The following is a 25,148-nucleotide window of genomic DNA, read 5'->3' as shown; positions in this document are numbered from 1 at the left end:
ACTGGAGTTAGAAAATTTGACTTCTGTCTCATTAAACTCTTCCTCGGCTGTCTCTACCAAAACCAGGTGCTCAGTAGCACTCCCGTTTCAGTCACTAAAGCAGCAGCCAATCACATGTGTGCTAGCAAACCAACAGTGCTCAGATAGCATGTATGTGATTGGCTGCAGCCAGTCCTATTGATTAAAAAAAAAAAAAAAAAAAAAAAGACGCCTACTGACTAGAAAGGGAGTCCTACCGAGCATGTGCAAGCAGCATACCGAGGTCCGCCCCGCACGCTCAGTAGAGGCAGCTGGGGGAGGAGTTAAATGAGAAAGAACTCCAGCAGGCATTGAGTTAAATGCACCCCAATATGAATCTAACATGCAAATAGCACCAGGCTGCTCTTACAAGGGACAGGTCAACTTGGTGGTCCACCATAGTTAAAAAAGGCAAATAGCTGCTATGAAGAAGCTTGCATTCTATTGCAGATTTGAGAAATACCGCATAGCATGGAACCTGTTTGCATGCAGTTAGCTCATTCTGAAACTATTAGTTGTATTTAATGTTATTTATTTAAAACGATATTACTACATTATGGGGAGAAATGTCTTCCAGCAATCGACTCAATGACTGCAGGTGAAATCATCTAATAAAGTCAGGGTGGTGGGGCAGCCTCTATGTTTCCATCGCAGGTAGCTTGTATGATTATGCTCACAAATGAGCATTCTGACCAAGATTTCCGTGACTACATTGCAAATTTAGCATATTTTCATGGATAATCCCTCAATTTATAAATAAGTTATATAGTTTTGGTTTGGAGAATTTGCTTTGACATGTCAGGACATTCTGAAATGAAATGTGGTGTATTCTGTGAATCTAAATAACCCTCTTGGATCATCGAGTATCAGTGCTGTCTAACATGATATATTCTATTATTAATTAAATAATAATCTGAAAATTCTAAAATGGCTGAATTACACGGCTCAACAGCTACAATTAACACTTTGAATGCCAGAGAGGGTAACCAATGCGGTGCTCTACTATTCTGTATAGAATACTCTGGATGCTGGGGGCATGAGGAGGTCACCGGATTTGAGCCCACAGGTACTCGAGCGCTTAATTAAAGTACTACTGAAATGACAATTAGGGAATAATACAAAACTCCCCCTAACCGTATTATTTACACCAAGTGCAGAGGACACAATGCGTACAAAACCAAGACAGTCTCACTGATCGCCAACTGCAGCGTCTCGTTCCGCAAATGCAGAAGGACAAAGAATATTTTTATATAATATACTAGACAGATCACCCGCATCTTCGGCCCCAATAGAAAGTGTACGCACTGGATCTGTTTTTAAAATGATTGCAGTACAATCTCTAACTTGTGATAGATCTGCAAGGTCCCCCGAACGATCTTGTTATGGAGAAGGGATATCATTTATTGATTTATATAAAGCCATCTTATTCCGCAGCGGTGTACACCAGGCAAACAGAAGACACATAGTACATTATTTGGTGTTAATAAAAGGTTAGGAAATGTTACATAGCGCACGCGTCGTTTTGTGTGTTAAGTGGTTAAAGGCGATAAAAATAACCGTGGGGGTGCCTTCCTGTTTCCAAGGTCAAAGGTTAAACGCACGCAGGGTGACAGGATAGGGCGGTACGGAGGGACGCGAAGCAGGAAGCAGGCTGCAGCGTTTACATCCTGCGTCTGCGCTCGTTTCCATGAGATTCCGAAGATAAACAGCGACACTTAAATAAAATCCGACATTTCTGCTCTTCCAACATTTCCATATCCACATAACAGCACTGCGACCAACACGGCATCTTGCTTTGTGATATTTAACAACTAAAAAGCCGGCCATACAAATGTTTGTTTCTGCCTGAAAATCTCATTGGTTCAACCGTATAACTTTCTTTTTTTTTTTTTTTGCGATTTCAGACTCATGGGTCTAACTGGGACTGAAGAAGGGATCTTAGTGTCCCAACAGCTTGTGGGGCTGTATATATATTGTTTGTTTTTTTTGTTTTTGTTTTTTTATTTTTTACAGAGTTTACACTTTTTTTCTCGCTTTTGTGATTTCATTATTACAAAAGTACTTGACTATTCTGCTAGCTAACACGGCACCATCCTTTCACTCTTTAATCTCATTAGTTTGATCTCATTAGAATAATCACAGCAGCCATACAACCAAACGGAAGCCTCTGTGACGTTGAGGGCATGGATAGGATACAGAAGCGAAAGTTAGTATGTTAGTTTGACCCATGACTAGAGCATATAGTGGAAAGGTCAATTCCCCCACATATAACCAGCATGATGTAGGAACTCTGGTTTCACCTGGAGTCTTCTGGAGAAGCACAACTTCTCCGGGTCTCAGAGTCACTTTCCTCTTTCTCTGGACAGGGTGTGTGGGCCATTCACTCATGCCCTTAAGCCCTGTCCATTTAGGACCATATGAGGCTAGTCCCATCCCATGTACAGATAGCCCCGGCGTGGTAGCATACCCCTCTGGGAAATGTGCCGGTATGATATCCAGTTTCAAATTCTGATCTGAGAATTCCAGGGAAAAAATGCAATGCTTTCTGGGAACAAATGCATCAAGCGCTCCTCTCCACCTGTATGGCAACTACAGGACTTATGAAACATGTGTAGCGGTTAAGAGCCAGCCAGGGAGCCAGAAAGAAGTCCATCCATAGAGATAAAATAAATAAATAAAAATAGAACATTAAAATGGCATAAAAGTCAGGAGTTCTAAAATCTAAGACTACTTGGCTTCAGGGATTTTTCAAGCCTTGCACTACTGTATACATTTTCTACACATTTGACAATGTTGTGGTCAAAGTTTGCTACTTCCAGTAGTGTGGGGACCTCCTTGACAGATGCATCTCACAAGACAAATCACCTGATTTTTTCATTTCCATAATGCCATAAACTGTTAAACATGGCTGAATTACAGTAAATAAGTCATGAAATCCAGACAAACACAGAGTTTCAAGCCGCAGCACACACACACACACACACACACACACACACGGCCCAAGTGATTTATTTCACAGCTACTGGGTATAAAAATATTGTCTTTGGAAATGATGATAGTAAATTACTTCCTCTGACTGTTAAGAACTAACGGCATGATTCGCATTTACAGTGGAAGCAAATCAAGAAAGATCTGCTGCAAGAATTCCCGCTGCTGCAAAACTGACCATCAGCCGGTTTATAATGGGTTCTGGAACGCTCCCGGTTTATTACAGAAAATGGGCTTCTTGTAGGTGGAGAGTAATAGTAATAAAATTAATTGGTGCTGGTAGGCTAGCTCAACCAGCACAGTATTGCTCCCAATATGTTGGTAAAACCGCTTTCCAATAATAATTCATAAATGCGCATAGAAGGCCAGTGCCCGTCGGCGGATCACTCAGAGGCGCCTCTCTTCCGGTATTCTGCTCTGCGGCGATAAATAAGATGTACCGGGTGGGATTCCCGTAAGACGGACTCGGAACTCACATCGAGTGATACTTTTTAAGGGGAACGGTAGGATGGCAAATGGGTGTGGCTTAGCGTTGGCACCATCCCCTTTATTAAATGAGCTGGGAGTTTGCGGGCGAGTCTCACATTACAGCGACCGACGTCGCTATGCATTATACAGGGTCAGTCACATCGAGCTTCTCCTGCAGGAAAGGCTGAGCTGACCCTGCCTAAAGTTAATGTCGGAGATATAACGATAAGACAAGACCAATCCAACCATTTCAACTTGTTACGGTCAGTTGGCGTGACATTAGTATTTCTAGATATAAATCCCTTCCTCGATAGGATATGTGAATAAATCCCCAAAAAGCTTTCAGCTGAGCTCCTCCGCCGACTCGTCGTATTTCATTGAAGCTGTGCATTCTTTACTGCAATGCCCCATTGTACAGCACTGTGGAATATGAAGGCGCTATGTAAATAAATAGTACATTGGTAAGGTGAGTGCCAGGTCCTGCCCCGACCCCCTCTAGCCATGCTCCCAAAAGGGTCCTGTTTTAGGCACCTGAAACGTTGGGAGGGTATTTTATATATAAGCAAAATTATTACCATTAACTATTGCTTTACATAGCAGCACCATATTACACAGCGCTATACAATGGACAAACCAAACATAACAAGTCCGGACTTACAAAAACAGAGGGGCAGGCCCTGCTCAAAGGAGCTTACAATCTAGAAATAATGTTAATTGGTCTAAAGGCATGAATAGGAGTGATTAACGTGTACAGTTTGGAGATGTAACTGGGATGAGAACATAAAGGAGAGAAAACTAAATAGTTGTTGGGGTTAAAAGATTACACAAATAATATGTTATGTAGATACACTACAATGAGGGAATTCAAACATGCATGGGGCAGGCATAAAACTATCCTTTGCATCAGGAAAAACGAGCAGAATGGGCCGAAGGGTTCTGCATTTAAATTCTATGTTTCTATGTTAAATATAACATGCATTCGGCGATCACTAATGTTTACGGCCGCAAGAAAGTCACTAGCCCTAGTATATCAGAATTGCTTTTCTAACGATGTTTTTCTTACTTCGTAAAATCTCAGAGGGGGAGCGAAGTAACCACAGACGGGAAGCTGCCTTCAGTCTGAATGGTATTTGTGACTTATGGGTTAGAGGGTTTTTAAATAAACTATGAGGAAGCTAGAGATAAAAGACAGGAATGGGTCAATGGAACGGTACCAGGAAGTCTCCAAACACACGTAGAGTTCAACGCCAACTATTTTAATCTGATATAAAAACCTCAAAACTTTTCCAATCCCTTGTCTCATTTTAGATTCAGGATAGCTATACATCTGTCCCATATAGATTTATATTCCCTGTCCGTGATAGCCTCTGCTGGGAGGCTGTTCCACTCATTTACTCATCATGTAAAACTTCCATATATTACATCTAAGGCTCTGAAAAAACATGTGACCGCTTAGGCAGTTTACTTAGGCAGTATCTAATACACAGGGGCCAAGAAAATGTACAAACGTTCACAAGATCCAGGTATAAATCAGCACAAGGTGTATGTTTTGACTGTTTAGGTATTTCATAATATATATATATATATATATTCCGCCATAATAAGTTACCATCCAAGTACCTTCTTTTTTGCCATCCTGTCGCTGTTTGATAACCAGTCATCGACTTGATCCTCTATTTCTTCAATGCTGACCCCTTGATCGTACGCTTGCACATTTACACTGGCCTCTGTTGTTGGATATACTGGAAATTCTGATTTCGGCTTCTTTACTTTGGGTTTCTTCTCTTCTGCATAAAAAAAAAATAAAACAAAATGTTAAGACAATTATATGTTGCAATGCGAACAAAATGCACGAAATACATCAGTAGCAATCACAGAGCGAGGGTTACAGTGTCACCAAATACGAGTTGGCATTCTGAGTGGCATTTAAAGGTTTAAAAGTGGTTACTCACAAGTTCATGCAAGTGTATCCCGAAAACCTGTAGGAATGTTATGGGACATGAAGCTGCGTCACACTGATGACCACCAAACCGTAAGTGTTTCACAGCCACAAGGAACTTACTCACACCCTGGGACACCAAGCCATGGTTTAGTGACACACACAGGTAAGGGATGTACGAATACTTCTTACTAACATTAACTCAAAGGGTTATTGGAAGAGCCTCCTCTTTTGCACAGGTAGTGGTATTAGTTTTTATCGATGCACCAATTACATATAGACTTTGGAAGAAATAGGTTAATGAACTCACTCAAAATGTTTTCCAGTTGAGCCTGGGCTTCCGCTTCTTCTTTTTCTTTAATTTTTTTCGCTTTGTACTCTGCGTACAAATCTTTAGCGTCCTATAGAATGCGATTAAAAAATACGTAAGCAACACTGCAAATTAAATCAGTTATACATATCAACAAATAAATACTTAATAATAGGTATAGCATTAAAGATTACTGAAAAGCTGACTTTTTTGTTAACTGTAAATATTCATGTCAGGAATGAGTATTTTATATTTATTTTCCTGGTTAGGATATAGCACCCGTCTCAAGCTAGGATTTAGCACCCTTGTGGCTTCTAAAGGGTAGTTTATAGGTCACCTGAATATTCCCTGATTACGCCATCAGATAAAAAAAAAAAAAAGGTAGCGTTGAAATGAGATATGAGATACATGATACACGTTATGAAACTATTTGACGGAATCAATGAAGCCCCGGATCTTATCTGCAAAGCTGCTCCGAGTAGTCACGTGGCATATGAAAATTCGAACTGACATTTTGAAATAGATTCTGCGTCATCTCCTGTTCCTTTATGAATATGTCAAATAATCGTGTCCGAAAAGCTATGGGTGAGAAATAATTTGGAAAGAATAGTGCTGCTCCAAACCGTCCTTCCTATCTCTTTGCAGTAGGACCAACGCCGTAGCATGCACTCTTCTCATGGGACGGCACAAAAGAAATGCCACTTTGTAGGCAATTAGGACTCTTCATCATACAATGCAAGGTTGACAAAGTCCCTTTCTCATTTTTAGACGGAGGTACAGAGCCACCCAAGAAGTAAAACACTTTTTTTCGTTTCCACGTCGCATTTGGAGCCCAAGATTTTAATTGTGGGTTTCTGAAAAGGGTGCGACAAAAAACGACTAGCATCTTACAAGCCACAATAACAAGCTTCTTAATGGCAAATGGCTGTATAACAGCTTTGGAACATTCCAATGAAAGCTACGTGGCTCTTCTTGGAAGGTAAAACGATTTTTTTAAGCAATAATTTGGCCCCCAGCTGTGATTTAGATTTCAGATCTCGGGGAACATTTTTCCTCGAGTAGCACTTAAGGACCGATCACTTTTAGCCTGCAACTTTCACCAGTCTTGAATGAATTTTACTTTTGATCGGCACAAATATCTGCCCGCTTTAATAGTTTTGAACCTTTCGAGGAGGCAAAATGTACTGAAATTGCCAGAAGGTCAAACCAAGGACAAAGAATAATTAAGCGACAGCCGCTGTTACCGGACAATTTTTGCGTCTTATCCAGCTGTGCTTGAAAGTTTGCGTACCCTGGCAGAACTTGTGAAATGTTGGCATTGATTTTAAAAATATTATAACCCTCTTATTTAAGGCTAGTGATCATATGAAGCCATTTATCATCACATAGTTATTTGGCTCCTTTTTAAATCATAATAAGATATCCAACAAATGGCCCTGATCAAAAGTTTACATACCCTTGAACGTTTGGCCTTGTTACAGACAGACAATGTGACACAGACAGGTTAAAATGTCAATTAAAGGTTAATTTCCCACGCCTGTGGCTATTTAAATTGCAATTAGTGTCTGTGTAGTCAATGAGTTTGCTGGCTCTCACATGGATGCGCTGAGCAGGCTAGATACTGAGCCATGGGGAGTAGAAAAAAACTATTAAAAGACCTGGGTAACAAGGTAATGGGACTTTATAAAGCCTTGAAATGCCAGTCAGTGCTGTTCAATCACTTATTAAGAGGTGGAAACTTTGGGGATCTCTTGATACCAAGCCAAGGTCAGGTAGACCAAGAAAGATTTCAGCCACAACTGCCAGAAGAATTGTTGGGGATGCAAAGAACAACCCGCAGGTGACCTCAGGAGAAATACAGGCTGCTCTGGAAAAAGACTGTGTGGTTGTTTCAAGGAGCGCAATACGACGATACTGGAACAAAAATGAGTTTCATGGTCCAGTTGCCACAAAAAAGCCCGGTTACAATACGCCCGACAACACCTTGACACCCCTCACAGCTTCTGACGAGGCCAAACCAGAACTTTATGGTCACAACCATAAGCGCTATGTTTGGAGAGGGGTCAACAAGGCCTATAGCTAAAAGAATACCATCCCCACTGTGAAGCATGGCGGCGGCTCTCTGATGTTTTGGGAATCTCTTGTGAAAGGTGATGGCAAGATGAGTGCAGCATGTTACCAGAAAATACTGGCAGACCATTTGCATTCTTCTGCATGAAAGCTGCGCATGGGACGCTCTTGGACTTTTCAACACCAAAATGAGCCTAAGCACAATGTCAAGCTGACCCTCCAGTGGTTACAGCAGAAAAAGGTGAAGGTTCATGGCCTTAGTATCATTGAGCCACTCCGGGGAGATCTTAAACACGCGGTTCAAGCTATTCGTACCAAGACTTTGCATGAGAGGAGGCATTTTGCCGTGACAAATGGGCACATATAACACCTGTAAGAATTTGGGGCCTCGTAGACAACTATAACAAAAGACTGCATGCTGTCATTGATGCTAAAGGGGGCAATATACAGTTTTAAGGGTATGCAGACTTTTGAACAGGGGTCATTTTGTTTTGTTCTTTGTTGCCATTTTTTGTTTTATGATTGTGCCATTCTGCAATAACCTACAGTTGAATATGAATCCCATATTAAATAAAAGAATTGTAATTTGCCTGCTCGCTCACGTTTTCTTTAAAAATGGTACATATATTACCAATTCTCCAAGTTATGTAAACTTTTGATCACAACTGAATGTCTAAAACTACTACAAGAACATAAAGATGGTCATTCTTGGGATTTGACCCAAGAAGCTCACTGAGCTCAAGCTTTTCCACTTGGGCGATTCAAATTTAAAGGTCAAGCTTGGCTCCCACTTGGCGGAGGTCCCCCAAAACCTCTGACTCTGGTAAAAAATAAAAAAAATAAAGTGCTTTAGCAAGTTCTTAAACTGATGGCAAATTGAATTCACCATGGTACCATGGAGCTCGGGGCCCACTGTAAACTGAATTAACGTGACAGTCTCACCCTCCTGACTTTCCAAAAGCACAGGCTTCGCTGAACAAACCGCAAAGTATATTTAACTGCTGAAGGTAAACTAATTAATACAAATATCCAGCAGGCAAGACTTTAACTCAACAGTCCATTGCTGGGGTGTCATTAATCTATTAGCAGCCATGCAGTGGAACCTTAATGCAGCCTCGGAGTACTTGTTATTATAACACTGGGGAAACACCTTTTCAAAAAGGTCAATTGCGAACATGTGTCGAGTAATTAAACACATGTAAATTAAGTAAGAGAAAGAGATTTTAATACGATGGCTGAAGAAATCCCTCCTGATAAATACCAATCATAATAAATGTTATGAGGGAACACAAAAGCGAAGTGCAGCGCTATTAAACACACATGTTTAAATATTAAAGTGCCGGGTATTAGTGACCAAACACTTCCAGGCAATAAAAAGCACATGTTCAATAACGTGATTAGAAAGCAAAATCAAATGTTGGCCTTCAAGCCAAATCTAGTACCGACCTGGAGCAGCTGGGGCAGCGATCTGACCGAGTGATAAAACCAGATCCCAAGCTTGAAAGGGAGCAAGTCCATCCACTGGGGTTTTTCACTGACTCTGTAATGGAACGGAGTAGAAAATCACCTACACATAACATCCAGTAATTAACTCGACAAATGACAAAAACGGACTCAGACGCATGTTCCAAGGGAAGGTACATTCATCAGGCACTGTATGTTGTAGCAGAGATTTTCATCTTTACATAGACCAACGGCCATACATTACCTGCAGGTTGCGAGGAATACTTTACGCTATCCTCTAAGCAACTTCACCAATTGTGAGGAAATTCCGCAGAACCCTCACCTCATGTATTTGCAAGGAGGACACCATCACTTAACGGGATCTCACAGGTATCATATGCATTAACGTGCACATGAAGACTGGAGTGTCTTCCCACTTGGGTTTTAGACCCACGTGCTAACAGCAGGAAGTGTATGGAGGAAGCATATTTCCTGCACATGCTCTGTAGCACTCCTATTTTAGTCAGTGGGAGTAGCAGCAGCCAATCGTGTGTGTGCTAGCAAAACATAGGTGTTCAGCAAGCATACATGATTGGCTGCTGATACTCTCACTAGAATGGAAGTGCTACAGAGGATGTGCAAGAAGTGTACTGATGAATGCTTCCTGGCTTCAGTAGCGCCAGCTGGGGGAGGAGTTATATGAGACGGTGAGTAACTAAAGAATGCACTCGATGCAAAACGGAGTCCAACATGCGTTTAACATGAAAATTGGACTGGAGAAATTTAAACCATGCCAGGGCCTCTACAAAGGGTAGTGGAGGCTAGCAATTGAACAAAACACCAGTGCTGGTTTCTTAAAAAACAACAAAAAATATTGGATAGCCTAAGAAAATCAATCTTAAATGAATAGTACGGAAAGCTGAAGAAAAAAAAAAAAAAAAAAGAGGGGAAAAGGGAAAAACATTAATGTCATCGACAGTTCAGTGGAGCATTACTCACTGATGTCACAAGAATAGAAAACAGGCAGACCTGCCTCTGATCTCCCTTTCGCATTGATCCAGTTCCTGCTCCTGCTGGGTGAACTATTTAAAAATGCTTTAATTCTCTGAAAAAGTCAATAGGAAAAATGGTTTTATCTTTCAGGATTCTGAATGCCATTACCTATCATAGATTTATGTGCGAGCAATAGAGCTTTCATATCAACTTTGAGAACAAAGTAATCACTTGTTTAAACTATTATTTTTGCTTCATCCTAACAGAAATGCTGAAATAAAAGGTAGAAATGCTCAACAAAAATGATCACTTTTGGCTATATTCACTTAAGTGGGAGTTGGCAGGAGAATCGTAGTTTCAATTCTCTGAATTCACAATGCATTATGAAAGGGACATGCTTGGCTACTTTGCCTGCAGTTAACGGGTGAGCTTGCCCTGCATAATGCATAGATCAATTAGTAATATGGCTAAAGAAATGTCTCTTATTTAAGTGTTCTTTATACAGGGTCATTCAAGCTACTCTTGGAAAAGGAGCGCGCTGGGATTGGAGTGAAACTGTTAGTGCCATATTACGTCAAAGCCTCTACAGACTGAGTTAGCTTCAGCACCCCTAAAATAAAACGGTCTTTACCATATCGCTCATTTCTGGAGCAAAAGTAAATTGTTTAATTCTGTTTTTGTATTACATCATCAGTAGCGAAACGTCAAAAATGGAACAGGCCAGACTTGCTTTAAATTTTACCTTTCATTTTTCTCCAGGAGACCGGATTTTCCTTCGTCTATCGTTTTGCCTCCGGCTTTTTTCCTCTTCTCTTTCTTCTTCTTGCTAAGAAGTTCATCCTTAAATCACATCATCAGCAATCTATCACTTTTAGCATAAATTACCAATACACACAAACAGCGACATATACTTATTTAAATCAATTACTAAGAACAACAAGAAATACGGTGACATTTTGTTTGCAGAATTATTTGAAGATATTTAAATGCGCAGCAAATTTTAACTGAACACAAAAGAACAAATACAAAGAACTGCAAAATCAATCAAGTATTTCAGAAATCTAAAGGCAAGAATAACATAACTAGAACACAAATGGCCAATATGTACCTGCCTAACAACAACAAAAAAAAAGGAAATATCTTGGAAAACATTTTTAATCTGATATTAGTGACAACAATTGTTGTTGGGAGTAACGCATTTAAAATAAAAATTGAAAAAAAAAAATCCAAATTTAAGTATTTCCCAGAATGTCCTAACCTATAATCCATCTTCAATGGAGAACCTTAAATCATTAACACTGGAAGACCACCTTGAAGTGGAAACGTGTTATTACAACTTTATATAACTATTTTAGTAAAATACAGATTTTTTTTTTCGATTCCGACTTATTCAAAAACTACACAGCAGTTTAATATAGTTTATTAATTCATTTCAAATGTAAAACGCATTATCTGCCCAGTGGCATGAATAAGCAATGAAGAACGCTTTAATTTTATCTTTAATAATCAGGTTACTTTATGATGTGAAGACTGTTTTTTTTCGATGTACTGCCGTACGAGTGTCTCGATGGTGAAATACGTTAAAGTGGCGCACCCCTTTACACTGAGAATTGGAATCTCAAACACTTTGGGGCCACTGAGAAAGCATTCTCTTGGTAAGCCGTTGTAACCGATGTTGGTGTGCAGCCTGCGCAGGATATTTGTCTATTGATTCAAAAAACAGCCACACACTCCAAAGTATATCATTAAGCATTAACAAAGTGCTGCGAATTAAAGCCGTGAAAGCTCTTAGAGGAATTCGGAGAGCACAAAGTGGAGGGCGACGCAAGCGGAAGAGTAACGAGTGGCAAATGTGGCAATTAAAGGAACGGGCATGTCAATTATTTTTTTTTGACACTAAGGTCCCTTGGCCTCCCCGTGCCCTACCACATGTGTATATAAAACATTCAGCAGACCTTTGGTTTTGATGGAACTAGCAGAAAATACGGTGCCCACTGAATGTTTCGCTGGAGGGTGTGGGTCACATAAAGCCACAGTGGGGCAACTTCTCCATGTCCCTGCCTCTAACTGCCCCCAAAAAACAAGTGTCTGCCTTTAAACGTTTAAAATTTAAGGGTATGGAGGGATATTAGTGTGTAAATCCACAACATCGTTACAACTCTTGACAAGTGCATCGGAGTAATACATCATATGCTTAATGTCTAATTAATGGAATATCTATACTGACCGGCTGCTACCAGAGTGATCAGAAGTCAACGGAGTTAACACCTGGTAGTATGACCTGGTAGTATGTTCACCACATTGAAGACTCTGTCCTAGGGAAGTCCCACAACACACACACTATATAATATATACAATATATATATATACTGTATTGGCTTGGATATAGGCTGCACCCGAATATAGGCCGCACCCTAAAAGTTAGGTGCTTTTTTAAAGAAAAAAAATTCTTAGTAAAAAAAACAAAAAACTTACATATGCTGCCACTCTATCCTCCCCTGAGATATGCTGCCACTCTATCCCCCATGAGATATGCTGCCACTCTATCCCCCCCTGAGATATGCACTCTGCCCCCGAGATGTGCCCCCCCCCGAGACATACTGTCACTCTACCCCCCCATGAGATATGCTGCCACTCTGCCCCCAAGAGGTCCCCCCCCCTAGATTTACCGGTGCAGACTCCCCGGGGTCTTGCGGGGCCGGCGGGGGACAGCTACGCAGTACGCGTACTCAACTTCCGGTGCTGGCACTTCTGCCGTGGGAAGTGCTGGCAAGGAAGATTGTTAGCGTACATCATGCAGACGTTCACCGGCGATGCAAGCGTTAACAACCTCCGCTGCCGGCACGTCTGCACGATGTGCTTTAACAATCTCCCGTGCCGGTACCCCCCCCCCGTGGGAAGTGCTGGCAGGGGAGGCTGTCTGGGCACATCCGAGAGTAGGATACAGGTCCCCTGCACCGCTGCGGGGGATCTGTATCCTAACCCCGCTGCCTGCCCGGCGGCGTCAGGCGCTAGACCCCGAATATAGGCCGCACCCCCACTTTAAAGACTTAAAGTGGGGGAAAAAAGTGCAGCCTATATTCGAGCCAATACGGTATATATATATATTACACACACACTCTGGCTTATTCCGGCCATAAGTAAACAGAAGGCCTCCCCATATCTAAAAACTAAACTGAGCACACATATAGCTCATAGGATATTGAGTGACTTTTATAATTTTTTCGATTTTTTTAAATTTCAGTGTTAGAAATGTGTTTTTTTCTTTCTTTATACTTTTCACTACTTATTACTGATTTTGTGTGTATATATAACTAAACCAGGGACTTAAGCTCTCTACTACAAATAAGTGCATTTCCTTCAATGCAAAACATGCACCCAAGGATTGTATTTCCTATAACATTGAGCTACAGGACACCAACATATATTTACAGGTTTTTAAAACAAAAATCCATTCTATATTTCCTACAATGCATTAAAACAAAATGACAGCTAGAAATAATGATTTCTTTTTCAGATTTCTATTTCTTCTGAATACTCACCAGCTGCTTCTCCAGGTAGATGGACCAAATCACGGCATAATGGCCCACTGTGAGTATAATGAACAGAAGTAATGCTAGCTCTGCATTGCTCATCTTCCTCACCCGCCTGTAATAGAACACAGGCTGTCGCCAGTCCGGGAGGCCATTAACAAGGATATCGTCGTACCTACAGCAGCAGAGAGATTGACAGGCTTCAGCAAATGGCCAGGAAACAACGCAGGAACCAGGCAGCGAAATGTTAATCAGATTCACTATGTGTGTGTATATATATATATATATATATATATATATATATATATATATATATATATATATATATATATATATACACACACACACACAGACACATACATACACACACTCATACATATACACATACAGACACACGCTCATACACACACAGATTTTTATTTTATTTATTTTTATACAGAACATTTCTGGCACCAAGATGTTTATGCTACATATATTTTACTGTCAATCTTAAAAATGAAGAGGAAAAAAAAAAAAGAGGATCCCTGTATAATAATAATAATAATAATAATATTTATTTATATAGCGCCAACATATTCTGCAGTGCTATACAATGGATCTACAGGTCATAAGCAGTACAAAACTCACAAGGACATATACCTACAGTAGATGCGCACATATTTTAGATGATCCATTATGAAGGTAACGTTACTATGAAATGTCACACTCTTATACATGCAAATATTCACACTACCTGGTCCAACATTTCATAAGCAATAGCTGTGATCATAAAACACCATCTCTAGCAGACGGCAAAACCCAAGCGTGCTTTGTTAAGTTACCGCTAGCTAGACGTAGTCTGTCAAATAAAGCCTATTGGCGGAGTCTTCTGATTAGCGAGCAGCATACAGAATGGCGGACCATTGTCACGAGCCAATCTCATGTAACATACTGATTCAATACAAAGGTCAGAGCAAGACGGGGTAGAGACCTGAAGCGCATTCTTTAAAGGATCAAGCCTTTGTCGCTCAACTCAAACCGTTGCTTGGAACACAGCATTATGCCCTCCTTATACAAAAAATAAAAGGGGGGCAGAAACGTTAGAAAATAAATTCTATATCCGACATACGGTACAGTTTGACCGTTCTGGCTTTCCAGCGGGTACACATTTTAATGTATACATCCACCAAGCGGAGCACAAAGTAAAACTACGGTGCAGGTTCCGCTGGTCCCGACGGCCATGGCGAGTGCCATAAAACGATGGCAATTAATATTATATATTGCTATTATTAGGTTCCTGACAGTATTATTAAGGTCGTATATGTATTTGGATATTTCCTTTCATTGCCACGTGCTTTTGTCTGCCGTCTGCAAAGTGATCCTAGTCTGATATTTCAAATTGATAAACATGAAAGCGTTAACCCGACGATGTATGTGCATTATGCATATCGCATAGAATCAGGTACGTTACTATATAAAAGCAATGTAGGAATGATACACATGTAGACAGCTTGTTTACACTGATCTGATGAATTATGAGCACATTAATTACAAAGAATATTGAAATGGAGAACCATGATGCGTACATTCAGTGCAATTAGTGGAGGAAGCTCCCAGTATGGCACTGACAGGGTTAAAGAAAAATGTCATAGGGTGAGAGGGCGTCTTGCGAAAAGAAGACGCTTATTTCCATGATCTGCTTCCGACATTTCCAGGACAATACCCAAAACTCAAACGTTACCGGCGTGCCATTCTCAAAGGCCTTGGCTGCTAACGTGTGTGTACTTCACGTGCCGCTGACAGCAAGGAGTTAATTAGCGTCAGCAGCGCTTTCCCCCCCCCCCCCCGCTATTAAGCGTGACTTCAGCTCGTGTTCGGGTTCTATAGATCTCCAATACGGAACGCAGTTTATTGCAGATTTGTTTGATGGGTAAACGAAAAATCTGATTTATGCCGTTTGAATAAGGGTAGAAGGAAAAAACAAAAACCACACAAATTAAAAAACATTTCATCGACAGCAAACACCAGGGTTATAAAGAGAGCGATGAGCATTTTTAGAGAGGCATACAACCTGTTAACCTGCCATTGAGCTGCGCTCATTGGAAATTCTGATCACGCTCTCCCGAGAATTAAAATCGGCACTGAAAAGCCTCATTTGGTGCAACACATTGACCAAAATATTTTAATTAAAAATATTCCGAGTTAGCGGCAAGCCTAATTACAGGAATAGAAATGGGGGCTATATTGTCAGCCGGGTCAGTAGGACTCCATAGTAGGTTTTTCTCAAGTAAATTGACCGATCGCGGAATAATAGCCCAGCTGCTAAACTGCCAGTCTTGACATGTAAATCAATTTACATCCAAGCAATGCAGTCGCTACTTCCATACTTATTATTAAATTGATACCTAGTGTTATTTGGTAGGGGGAAAAATAGACTGATTTATACATTTAAATTTTAAATGGATTTATGATGGGAAAGGGGGTGTAATTGCTAGTTCTAAAATAAAGGCGGGGGGGGGATAAAAAAAATCAATAAAAAAAAAAAAAAAAAATACATTTTATGTACCAAATATATTAACTCCTGTACAGCCGGTGAGGACAGCGAAATATCGATTTACATGTGTTTTTGACCTCTTTGGGACTCCGAAAAGTTAATGCGGTATACACTTAATGCATTAGACGCTTAGGAGAGCACTTTATTCAACGAGGACGCCTGCTCTGAGCAACGGTCTCTAAGGATTAATCCTCAGAATCAATTCCCCATTGATTTTACTATCAATGAACATCACGGCTCGGGCAACGGGCCGGCCTGAGGAGACGGTGTCGGCCGTTATAACCGGCTCGCTGCCGTCTGGGCCGGGGGGGGAGGCCGCGTCACTGCGGCCGCAACATTAAGGAACAGATAAAACGATAGAAAGCGCGGCGACGGACGTAAAGAACAGCTTGCCCTGATGTGGAGCAAAGATTAAAATATTATATATCGGAATGAAAGGTAATACAGCAACTGGCGACCAGTCGCCTCCTCATTACACACATCACATAAATATAATAATAGCAATAATAATCACACTGTGAAACTTATCTGTAAGTGAAAGGAAACAGATCAAGTTTGAGTTAATATATATATATATATATATATATATATATTATTTTATTTATATACACACGCTAATGTTTGGGGTCACTTAGCTGGACTTGTCTCGCTGTAACATAATTTTAAAGGGTTTTCTAACCATAAATTAGGGCTTTTAAACTTAAATTAGCGAACACAACATGGAACACAGGAGTGATAAAAAGCCTCAATAAAACCAGCCAAAAATAGCTAAAATAGTCATTTACATCATTAACCCCTTCTGTGCTGGATTTCTGATCATGTTATTTTAATGGAAGAAACTTGTTTTTCTTTCAAACACTAGGAAACATACACACGCGTGCACACACACATTATATATAAGTTATGGTGGGTAAAAGGTGATGGAAACCCTTCCACTTAAATTTAAGGTGTAGTAGAAGTATTATTAAACACTCATCTACAGACACCAGACAAGCCAGAAGGCTTGTTTTTCCCTCAGAAATCTCATGGTGCTATATATATACCGTATTGGCTCGAATATAGGTCGCACTTTTTCCCCCCCACTTTAAGTCTTTAAAGTGGGGGTGCGGCCTATATTCGGGGTCTAGCGCAGCAGGGGTTAGGATACAGATCCCCCGCAGCGGTGCAGGGGACCTGTATCCTACTCTCCGATACGCTCCGATATGGCGCCATATAAATAAAAGATAATAAATAATAATACTTTCTCGCTCTTCAGTCTGTACACAAGTCTAGTGAAACCATTTAACCTGTTTGCTCCTGAATACACTTAGGCCTGGCTGTATTGAGCCAGACCACAACATCATGTCAGATTCATTCAACTCAGATCTGATAAGAGAATAAAATAATGACAGGACGAGAGCATGTTATTATTATTTTTTTTTTTTTAATCTATGTAGATATTTTTCACATTTTATATGTAGCTCCATTTTTTTTCTCCTATGAATGTGAAAGCCCCGTTAGTAGAGAGAATGTTTTGTAGAAGACATTGTGGAGCCGGCTGGTTTTAGCTTAAATCGGTCTTAATGACCCCTGACCGTTAGCGAGAGCCTTACAACCGCACAAGGATTTCAAATGGATCGGCTACAACGCAAGACACCATAGTCACCAGTCATTAACATCACTATTACATCATATTATCCCTTATTACATCATATTACACATTAAAATGCTATAAACACACAGATGTTAATCAGTCCTTGGTCTCGTCTTAGATTCAGGATAGAGTTATGCCTGTGCAATGCATGTACTGTATTAGCCTCTACCACTTCTGCTAGGAAGCTATTCCATTTATCTACCACTCTCTCAGTAAAGAAAAAACAAAAATATAAGGATCAAGTATCAGTACGCTCTTTGAGCAAATTGTTATGTACTACTTGTTATGTCCGGTTTATAAGTTGTACATCGCTCCAAAAATGATGGCGCCATACAAAACAATAAATAACGTACAATCTCTTAGATTCAAATAAAGTTTACATAAAAGGCATTTAAAAAATGAAGCTTTGTGAATTTCAGAGGATTCTGCAGGAAGGAAGTGCTATTCAGACAGATACACATTGTTACAGGTAAATACAGGACAAGAATTACTGGCAGCGGAAATGTCAGTTCCACCGCAAGTCAATGAAATCCTAGAGGTTTGAAGCGAAGAGCCCGGGAAGCTGTGTAAAGAGACGTTTGCATTTAAGCCGCCACTGGTGGTGGTATCAGGGGGGGGGGGGGGGGGGGCGGTGGACGTCCTTGCAGGATGACCCCATTTTCAGGGGTCCAAGAAACTTTGTCACACCTACTTGCAAAGTTTTCTGCGTAACATGGACGGTTGCGTTAAATGCAATAAACGTATGGAATGTGAGAAACAAACGGCACATTATGTTATGTTTAAGTCTCAGGAAAAGGGAGTATGTTCATTTACACTTTTTTGGGATACGGATACATTATTTCCTTTTAGCAAATAAGAGTTTATACAGTATGTATGTATATATATTATATATATATATATATATATATATATATATATATATATATACACACACACACACACACGCATTCTGCTGGCAATACACCAACTTTGAAGTTCACTTTCCAACACTGATTCAGTCACTATGGCAAAAGCCACAACTGTAATGATGATAAAGAACATCAAGGAACCACAATGTTACCCAAATCCCGACCTTCCGAATGTCAAACGGGTAGGTACAGTACATTATACATATATAAGAGCCAGACTATATTGTTGACCTTATTTGCGTGCGCCTACCCAGAATCCCTTGTGGTTGTGGCAGCACCATGAGATTTCTGAGGGAGAAACAACTGGCTTGTCTGGTATCTGTAGATGAGTGTTTAATAATACTTCTACTACACATATATATATATATCGTATATGCACACACACACAAATAATATAAAACACACACACGTATATACATACACATTAAACTTGCCATTCAAGCTGCAGAATATCCGTTACATTGTAATAGAAATATATAATGTGGAGAGCAGCGAGAATGTTTTTTATAGGCTTGTGTAGAAGAAATGTTGTTTTGAGCTTCCACGGACCGGATAATATAAAATATTGTATGACTATTGTATAAGTTACGGTGGAAATGTGAATTGCATCTCGTGTGATTAGCAAACTGTGAAGTCACCATCTATACTCAGGGGTTGGGAGATCACGGCTGCTGGAAGAAAAGAAAGAAGACGAAGAAGAAGGAAAAAACCACAGCGCTTTTCAGTCATATGAACCACCCAAGAAAGGCAAGAGGTAATTTTAAACACCGCCACAATCAGGCCGACTGATCAGCGAGTAAAATGCTTCCTTCATCTCTCCGCCGTCCGCGTGATCCGGAGACAATGGCCCCTTTTATGAGCTTCATGAGATGATGGCATGCTTTGGGCTGAACAGAAATCTGCAGCGGTGCATGCCCACACACCAACATGCATGCGCGGTGCCGATTAACCCCATCAACGCCGAAGAGGGGCCAGCAACCTAATTTCTCAGAACTAATTCCCTAAAGCACAACAGTATTGTTTCGCTATCTCAGAAAACCCAACAAAAGGATACCTATTCTATTGTTTATAACGCAAGACGTGTAAACGTGCGCATACAGTCCATTCTATTATTTATTTTTATAGATATACTGCGGCATCACATGAACGTTGGGCTTCTACATTTGTCAGAAAGAAAACAAACGCAGGCTAGCAAAACGGATATAAGTAGTTGTCGCTGTCTGCCCCATGTTCTAGAATCCATGCCACCTTCCTGAAATCCTAACCAGAATTCATTATTTTGTTCCTTTAAAAACACTTTCGTCCCTTAGAAACAAAGCTTAATTATCCAAGCTGTGCAAGAAATAGCAGTAATATTTATTTTATCTCAATTACCAAAAAGGCCCTAAAGATTAAGTATTTATGGGGATTACTACTGGCCTCGGGGCAAAATCAAGGCATAAGGCCAAAAACCAAGTACCCTGACACAAGCCAGACATCCTTGGCTATTGGAGCATGCAGAAATAAGTCAATCTTCTCGGTGTAAAAAAAAAAACTAAAAAAAAACAAAAAAACATTTCTGTCTTTTAACGGCCTTTGTTATTTAGGTTTTTTTTTTTTCCTCCCCAAGTATGATTTTAGCAGAAAATATTATTAACTAGAAAAAAGGACTTGCATTGAAAACACATATAGAAAAAAGGAGAATGAAAATGCTTGTGATAGTAGAAGATACTAGAAGCTGCTTTTATATTATACCAAAATGCATTGGTTTTTTTAAACACACGCAGTGTAGGACGAATTCTCTCTGTTACCCCACAAAGCCTTATTAAGTAACCCGAGCCAGGTTTTTTTTCTTTTTTTTTCTTTATAAAGCTGTGGAGTCCAGAAGAATGATGGATTGTACTTTACAGTTATGGCAAATATGTATAAATAATCGCCTTGGAGGAGCCTTCGAACTAGCACTGAATGTTTCTTTGCGCTGCATATTGTAGCGGGCCGATAGAGATCTCGTAGCTGGCAGAGGTTAAAGCACACACTTTTAAGGCTTTCTCCCCTTTGTATTGTGCGCGGGTTCTGTGCCAGGCTCCCCGGCCAAAACGTGTGTCTAATGAAGTGTCTGAGATGAGTAAATAAGAAATTAATGTTCGCAAACAGCTGATATTAATTCAGCGGGGAGGCTTTAGGAAGGATTTGGTATGCTGCCCTTGCGTTTGTTCCTGTGGCAGCGGCGTGTGTCTTAAACCGGCTCCGGAGAATATAATGGACTTCACGTTAACACAGAACATGCATGCCACGCACATAAATAGACATCCCGACATCTGCTGCTGGAACAACCAAAATGTCTCTCTCATTTTAATTGATATACTGTAATTTTATACAACAAGCAGCAATACTGTAATCAGTAGATGTGCCTGTAATACGTAACCATAGATAAATCTGTACAAGAAGTTATGGATAGGAAAGGCAGTATATGGGTAATCGTGTCCAGCAAAGATTGATACCTGATACAAGCCTCTGAAGGGATTGGTATATCCCCATATTACATACAGATATACAGTTAAATGTAGTTAGAAGAATAAAATACAAATGGGTCGGTAAGAAAATTATAATATATCAATTACAGTTCTATGCCCTTATTACAAGGCTGCACTTATATATATATATATATATATATATATATATATACACACACACACACCCCCACACATATACATATACACCCACACCAAAGCAAAATAAATATATATATATATATATATATATACATACATATGCACACACACACACACACACACACACACACACACACACACACACACACACGCATATAATATAGATAGATATACACACACCCACCCACATAAAAGCATATATTTATAAATAAATAAATATATATATATATATACACACACATATATATATATACATACATACACACACTTACAAATGTATCTGCATGTAATTATTGCTTAAAACAGAAGCAAGATCTTGCATTAGAACACATTTTATAAACGATGCAGGTTTATGCATTATCCTATGCAGCAAATACAGCGGAAAATAAACTCACCGTTTTCTCCTCTCTTCATCTTTTAATACCTCGTAGATCGCCACCAACTAAAAGAAAGTAATCTGATTAAAGTTAAAGTTAAGACAGTAGAGTCTGCTCATTAACCACAACCATTCGCCTATTAAAGTGGGGATCCCTGGTCGGCTTCCCGTAAAACTCTGCACCTGAAATACACTCGCGCTCACACCTTCCAGATGCTATAGAAGCACGCGGCTCCGTTATCCAAAATCACATTACGCGTATATAAGAAAGCACCTCTATGACAGCAAAGGATGTCAACATGGACAACACTAGCGATCGAACAAAGTTCTTAATAAACTTCGGACACCGCAAGAGAAAAAACAAAACTACGAATTTTCATTTTTATTTCTAAATAAACTTTTCTTAACTTGAAGCCTCCTCCGCTTAATAACATGGACGACTTACTTGTCTGAACTGAGTTTCTGCGTTCTCCTCCTTGTTCTTGTCTGGGTGCAGCGTTAAGGAGACCTTGCGATAGGCTTTCCTGATGTCAGCAGATGAAGCATCCTGAAAACAAGAAGAGGTGGGAGGGCGATGAGGGAGGCACAAAGCAAACTTTGTAAAGAAACTGAAATTCCCAGAACCTCGTTAAGATGTAGAGATAGCCAACCAAGCACAGGACCCAAGGCAATGAAACCCGAGACGGCGGTGACCCACATGAATGAACAATTATTCGGCCTAATTTCACTCTCCTACTACGTCTCTGTGTATAGTGGAACTCCACCCTCGCAAAGCCAAGGTTATTATGATTACCCACCAAAAATATTAGCCACTAAACCTCGATAAGATTTAAAAGCATCAAGAGATTGCCAAAGTCTCACTAAAGATCACAAAGTCATCAAAGGCCAGGACCAAAAAAAACATTTACCTACAGATGTAATTTAGTGCCTAGAAGCCAGAACACCACTATTCACGAGGCCGCCGCTGGCTTACGGCTCGGAAACACATAACCCTAGGTTTGCGGTATTTTTTATATTATTTGTACGGCACGGGGAAGGTTATATGTTTATACACTCGGGCAAACATCAAAACATTATGCACACCGGGTACAGAAAGGTTTCACTGTAAAGACACATTTAAAATATAAAAGAGTTTCAGACGTTTTAGTGTCCCGCACAGCGTACCCAAAGAATGTACCGTATTTGCTCGATTATAAGACGAGGTTTTTTTCCGAGCAAATGCTCTGAAAAATACCCGTCTTATAATAGGGTTCATCTTATAATGAGACCTCAAATAGGTCTGACTATGAGACAACTAAGATCCAGATCCCCCGCAGCTGCCTTTTAACCCCCTTAATGCCACTCTGCCTCCAGAAATGCCTTTTTAACCCTCTATAGGCCACTCTGCCTCCTGAATGCCTTAAACCTCCCACTCTTCCCCATAATATGCCTTTTAACCCTCTAAATGCCAGAGTGGCATATAGGGGTATAAGGCATTTCTGGAGGCAGAGTGGCACATAGGGGGTCAAAAGGCATATCATGGGGCACAGTGGCATATAGGGTTAAAAGGCATATCATGGGGCACAGTGGCATTTAGAGGGTTAAAAGGCATTTCTGGGGCAGATGTGCATAACTGGGGGGCAGGTTGGAAAATAGAAGGAAATAAAACCAAAATATTTTTCTCAATCATAGCTTTTATTAAAAAAATTGTTTAGATGAATTAACATTTACTGGTAAAACTTTTTTCCTATAGGGTCGTCTTATATTCAGGGTTTTTCTTTTTTCCTAAATTAATATTCAGATTTGGGGGGTCGTCTTATAATCAGGGTCGACTTATAATCGAGCAAATACGCTATATTAAACTTTTTTGTAAATATCGGAATATGCGTTCGTTAACCTGTTAAAAAGTTACTTACTTTTCCTACCTGGTCCCATTTCCGTGCAACCACTGGCTGCTTAAAGCAACCAATCAGAAACAGGAAAAAGCTCCCCATAGAAATGAATGGGAGTGCTTTCTGAGCATGCAGGGTCTCATCAGACTAAGGAGCTGGGAAGCAGGGAAAGGGGCAAATCCAGATTCCCCCATGCCTTTTCAAATGGGGCAAATGCAGTGGCGGAACTACCGGGGTCGCGACTGCGGCCGGGCCCTGGAGTTCTGCCAGTCAGGGGGGCCCAAGGGGTGCCGAGCGGTCCTTTTTAGCAACCGCTCGGAGCCCTTCTGTCTGCTCTGCCGCCTGCAGTGGTGGGAGCGTGAGGCGTCTGTCTCTGGTGCCGGCGCTTCACGCTGAAAACTAGAATTGTCAGACTAAGGTGAACCGATACATCTAGTAAAGAGAGTCCCGCTCACAAGCTTACAATCTAGAAAAGAAAATGAAATCGAATCACTTCTGCAGACAATAACGGCACATCGCTGAGTTACAACGTAACATGTTCATAAACTTACAGAGGGAACTGTATCCATTTCAGTTTAAAATTTCTGAAAATAAAATTAAATCTGTATGTTTTAATTTAAATTTAATGTATTTGTTCCCTTCTAAGACTAAAACCATCAACAAACTATTCTATAACAGATGGAAAGATGGCAATACATTTGGTCTTCAACTCTGTCGCTGTATAACGGTAATAAACGTATAATAGAGACAAGATATGAATAAAACATAATGTTATAATTTAAGCTGACAAACTGTATTGCTATTGATACAATCCCAAAAATACATTCACGTATATAAATATATATATATATATATACACACACAAGAGTCCATAATCTGAGACCAGAGGGTTAGATGTAAGGCAAGGACATTTTACTATACTGAGAGGGTGGTACATAAGTGGAACAGCCTTGCAGTAGACGTGGTAGAGGCTAATGGAGTGAGGGAATTTAAACGTGCATGGGATAGACATAAGTTTAATCAAACTGTAAAAACTCGGAAACACGTTCAGCTTCTGGCCCAGTAGCTTCCATGACGCTTATCCTCGTGGAGCATCAACGTATTCAAGGACAGAGATGTTGCAGAAAACAAATAGTGTTTTCCCCCCAGCAGCTGTACGTATTCAGAGATCCACAGAAATATTAAAGGGCGCACGTAAAAAATTCATAGATTGAGGGTGAAATCACAGCATGGAAAGCGAGAAAACCATCCTTGTGAAATACTTTGGAAGGGCAGCTGCTCTAGTACACATTTTTATATATGTTACGCTGGCCTACTAATTGCTCATTAAACACCGCTGCATTGAGCTGTAAAACGTAGAATTTGGGAAAAGTGACAGATGCACCATGATGAAGAAAAACTTGTTACTTATTGG

At 40.2% G+C, this 25,148-nt stretch overlaps 1 protein-coding gene across 1 annotated transcript in view; it reads right to left on the bottom strand.

Moving 5' to 3' along the window:
* LOC149287223 (dnaJ homolog subfamily C member 1-like) overlaps nt 1-25,148 on the bottom strand; it is a 60,886-nt gene that overhangs the window by 15,735 nt on the left and 20,003 nt on the right. Inside the window, exons 2-8 of the mRNA XM_089493199.1 lie at nt 22,309-22,410; nt 21,883-21,929; nt 13,772-13,937; nt 10,972-11,069; nt 9,240-9,333; nt 5,724-5,814; nt 5,095-5,261 (exon numbers count right to left, since the gene is read on the bottom strand). Of these exons, the coding sequence (XP_089349325.1) occupies nt 5,095-5,261; nt 5,724-5,814; nt 9,240-9,333; nt 10,972-11,069; nt 13,772-13,937; nt 21,883-21,929; nt 22,309-22,410 (765 nt within the window). The remainder of the gene's footprint in view (nt 1-5,094; nt 5,262-5,723; nt 5,815-9,239; nt 9,334-10,971; nt 11,070-13,771; nt 13,938-21,882; nt 21,930-22,308; nt 22,411-25,148) is intronic.

The sequence above is a fragment of the Sceloporus occidentalis genome, unplaced genomic scaffold (genome assembly GCF_023333645.1).
Source record: "Sceloporus occidentalis isolate IW3139 unplaced genomic scaffold, rSceOcc1.0.p SCAF_63, whole genome shotgun sequence".
Classification (NCBI taxonomy): domain Eukaryota; kingdom Metazoa; phylum Chordata; class Lepidosauria; order Squamata; family Phrynosomatidae; genus Sceloporus; species Sceloporus occidentalis.
Note: the sequence above shows the minus strand (reverse complement) of the source record. Positions and strands in the feature narration are given on the sequence as shown.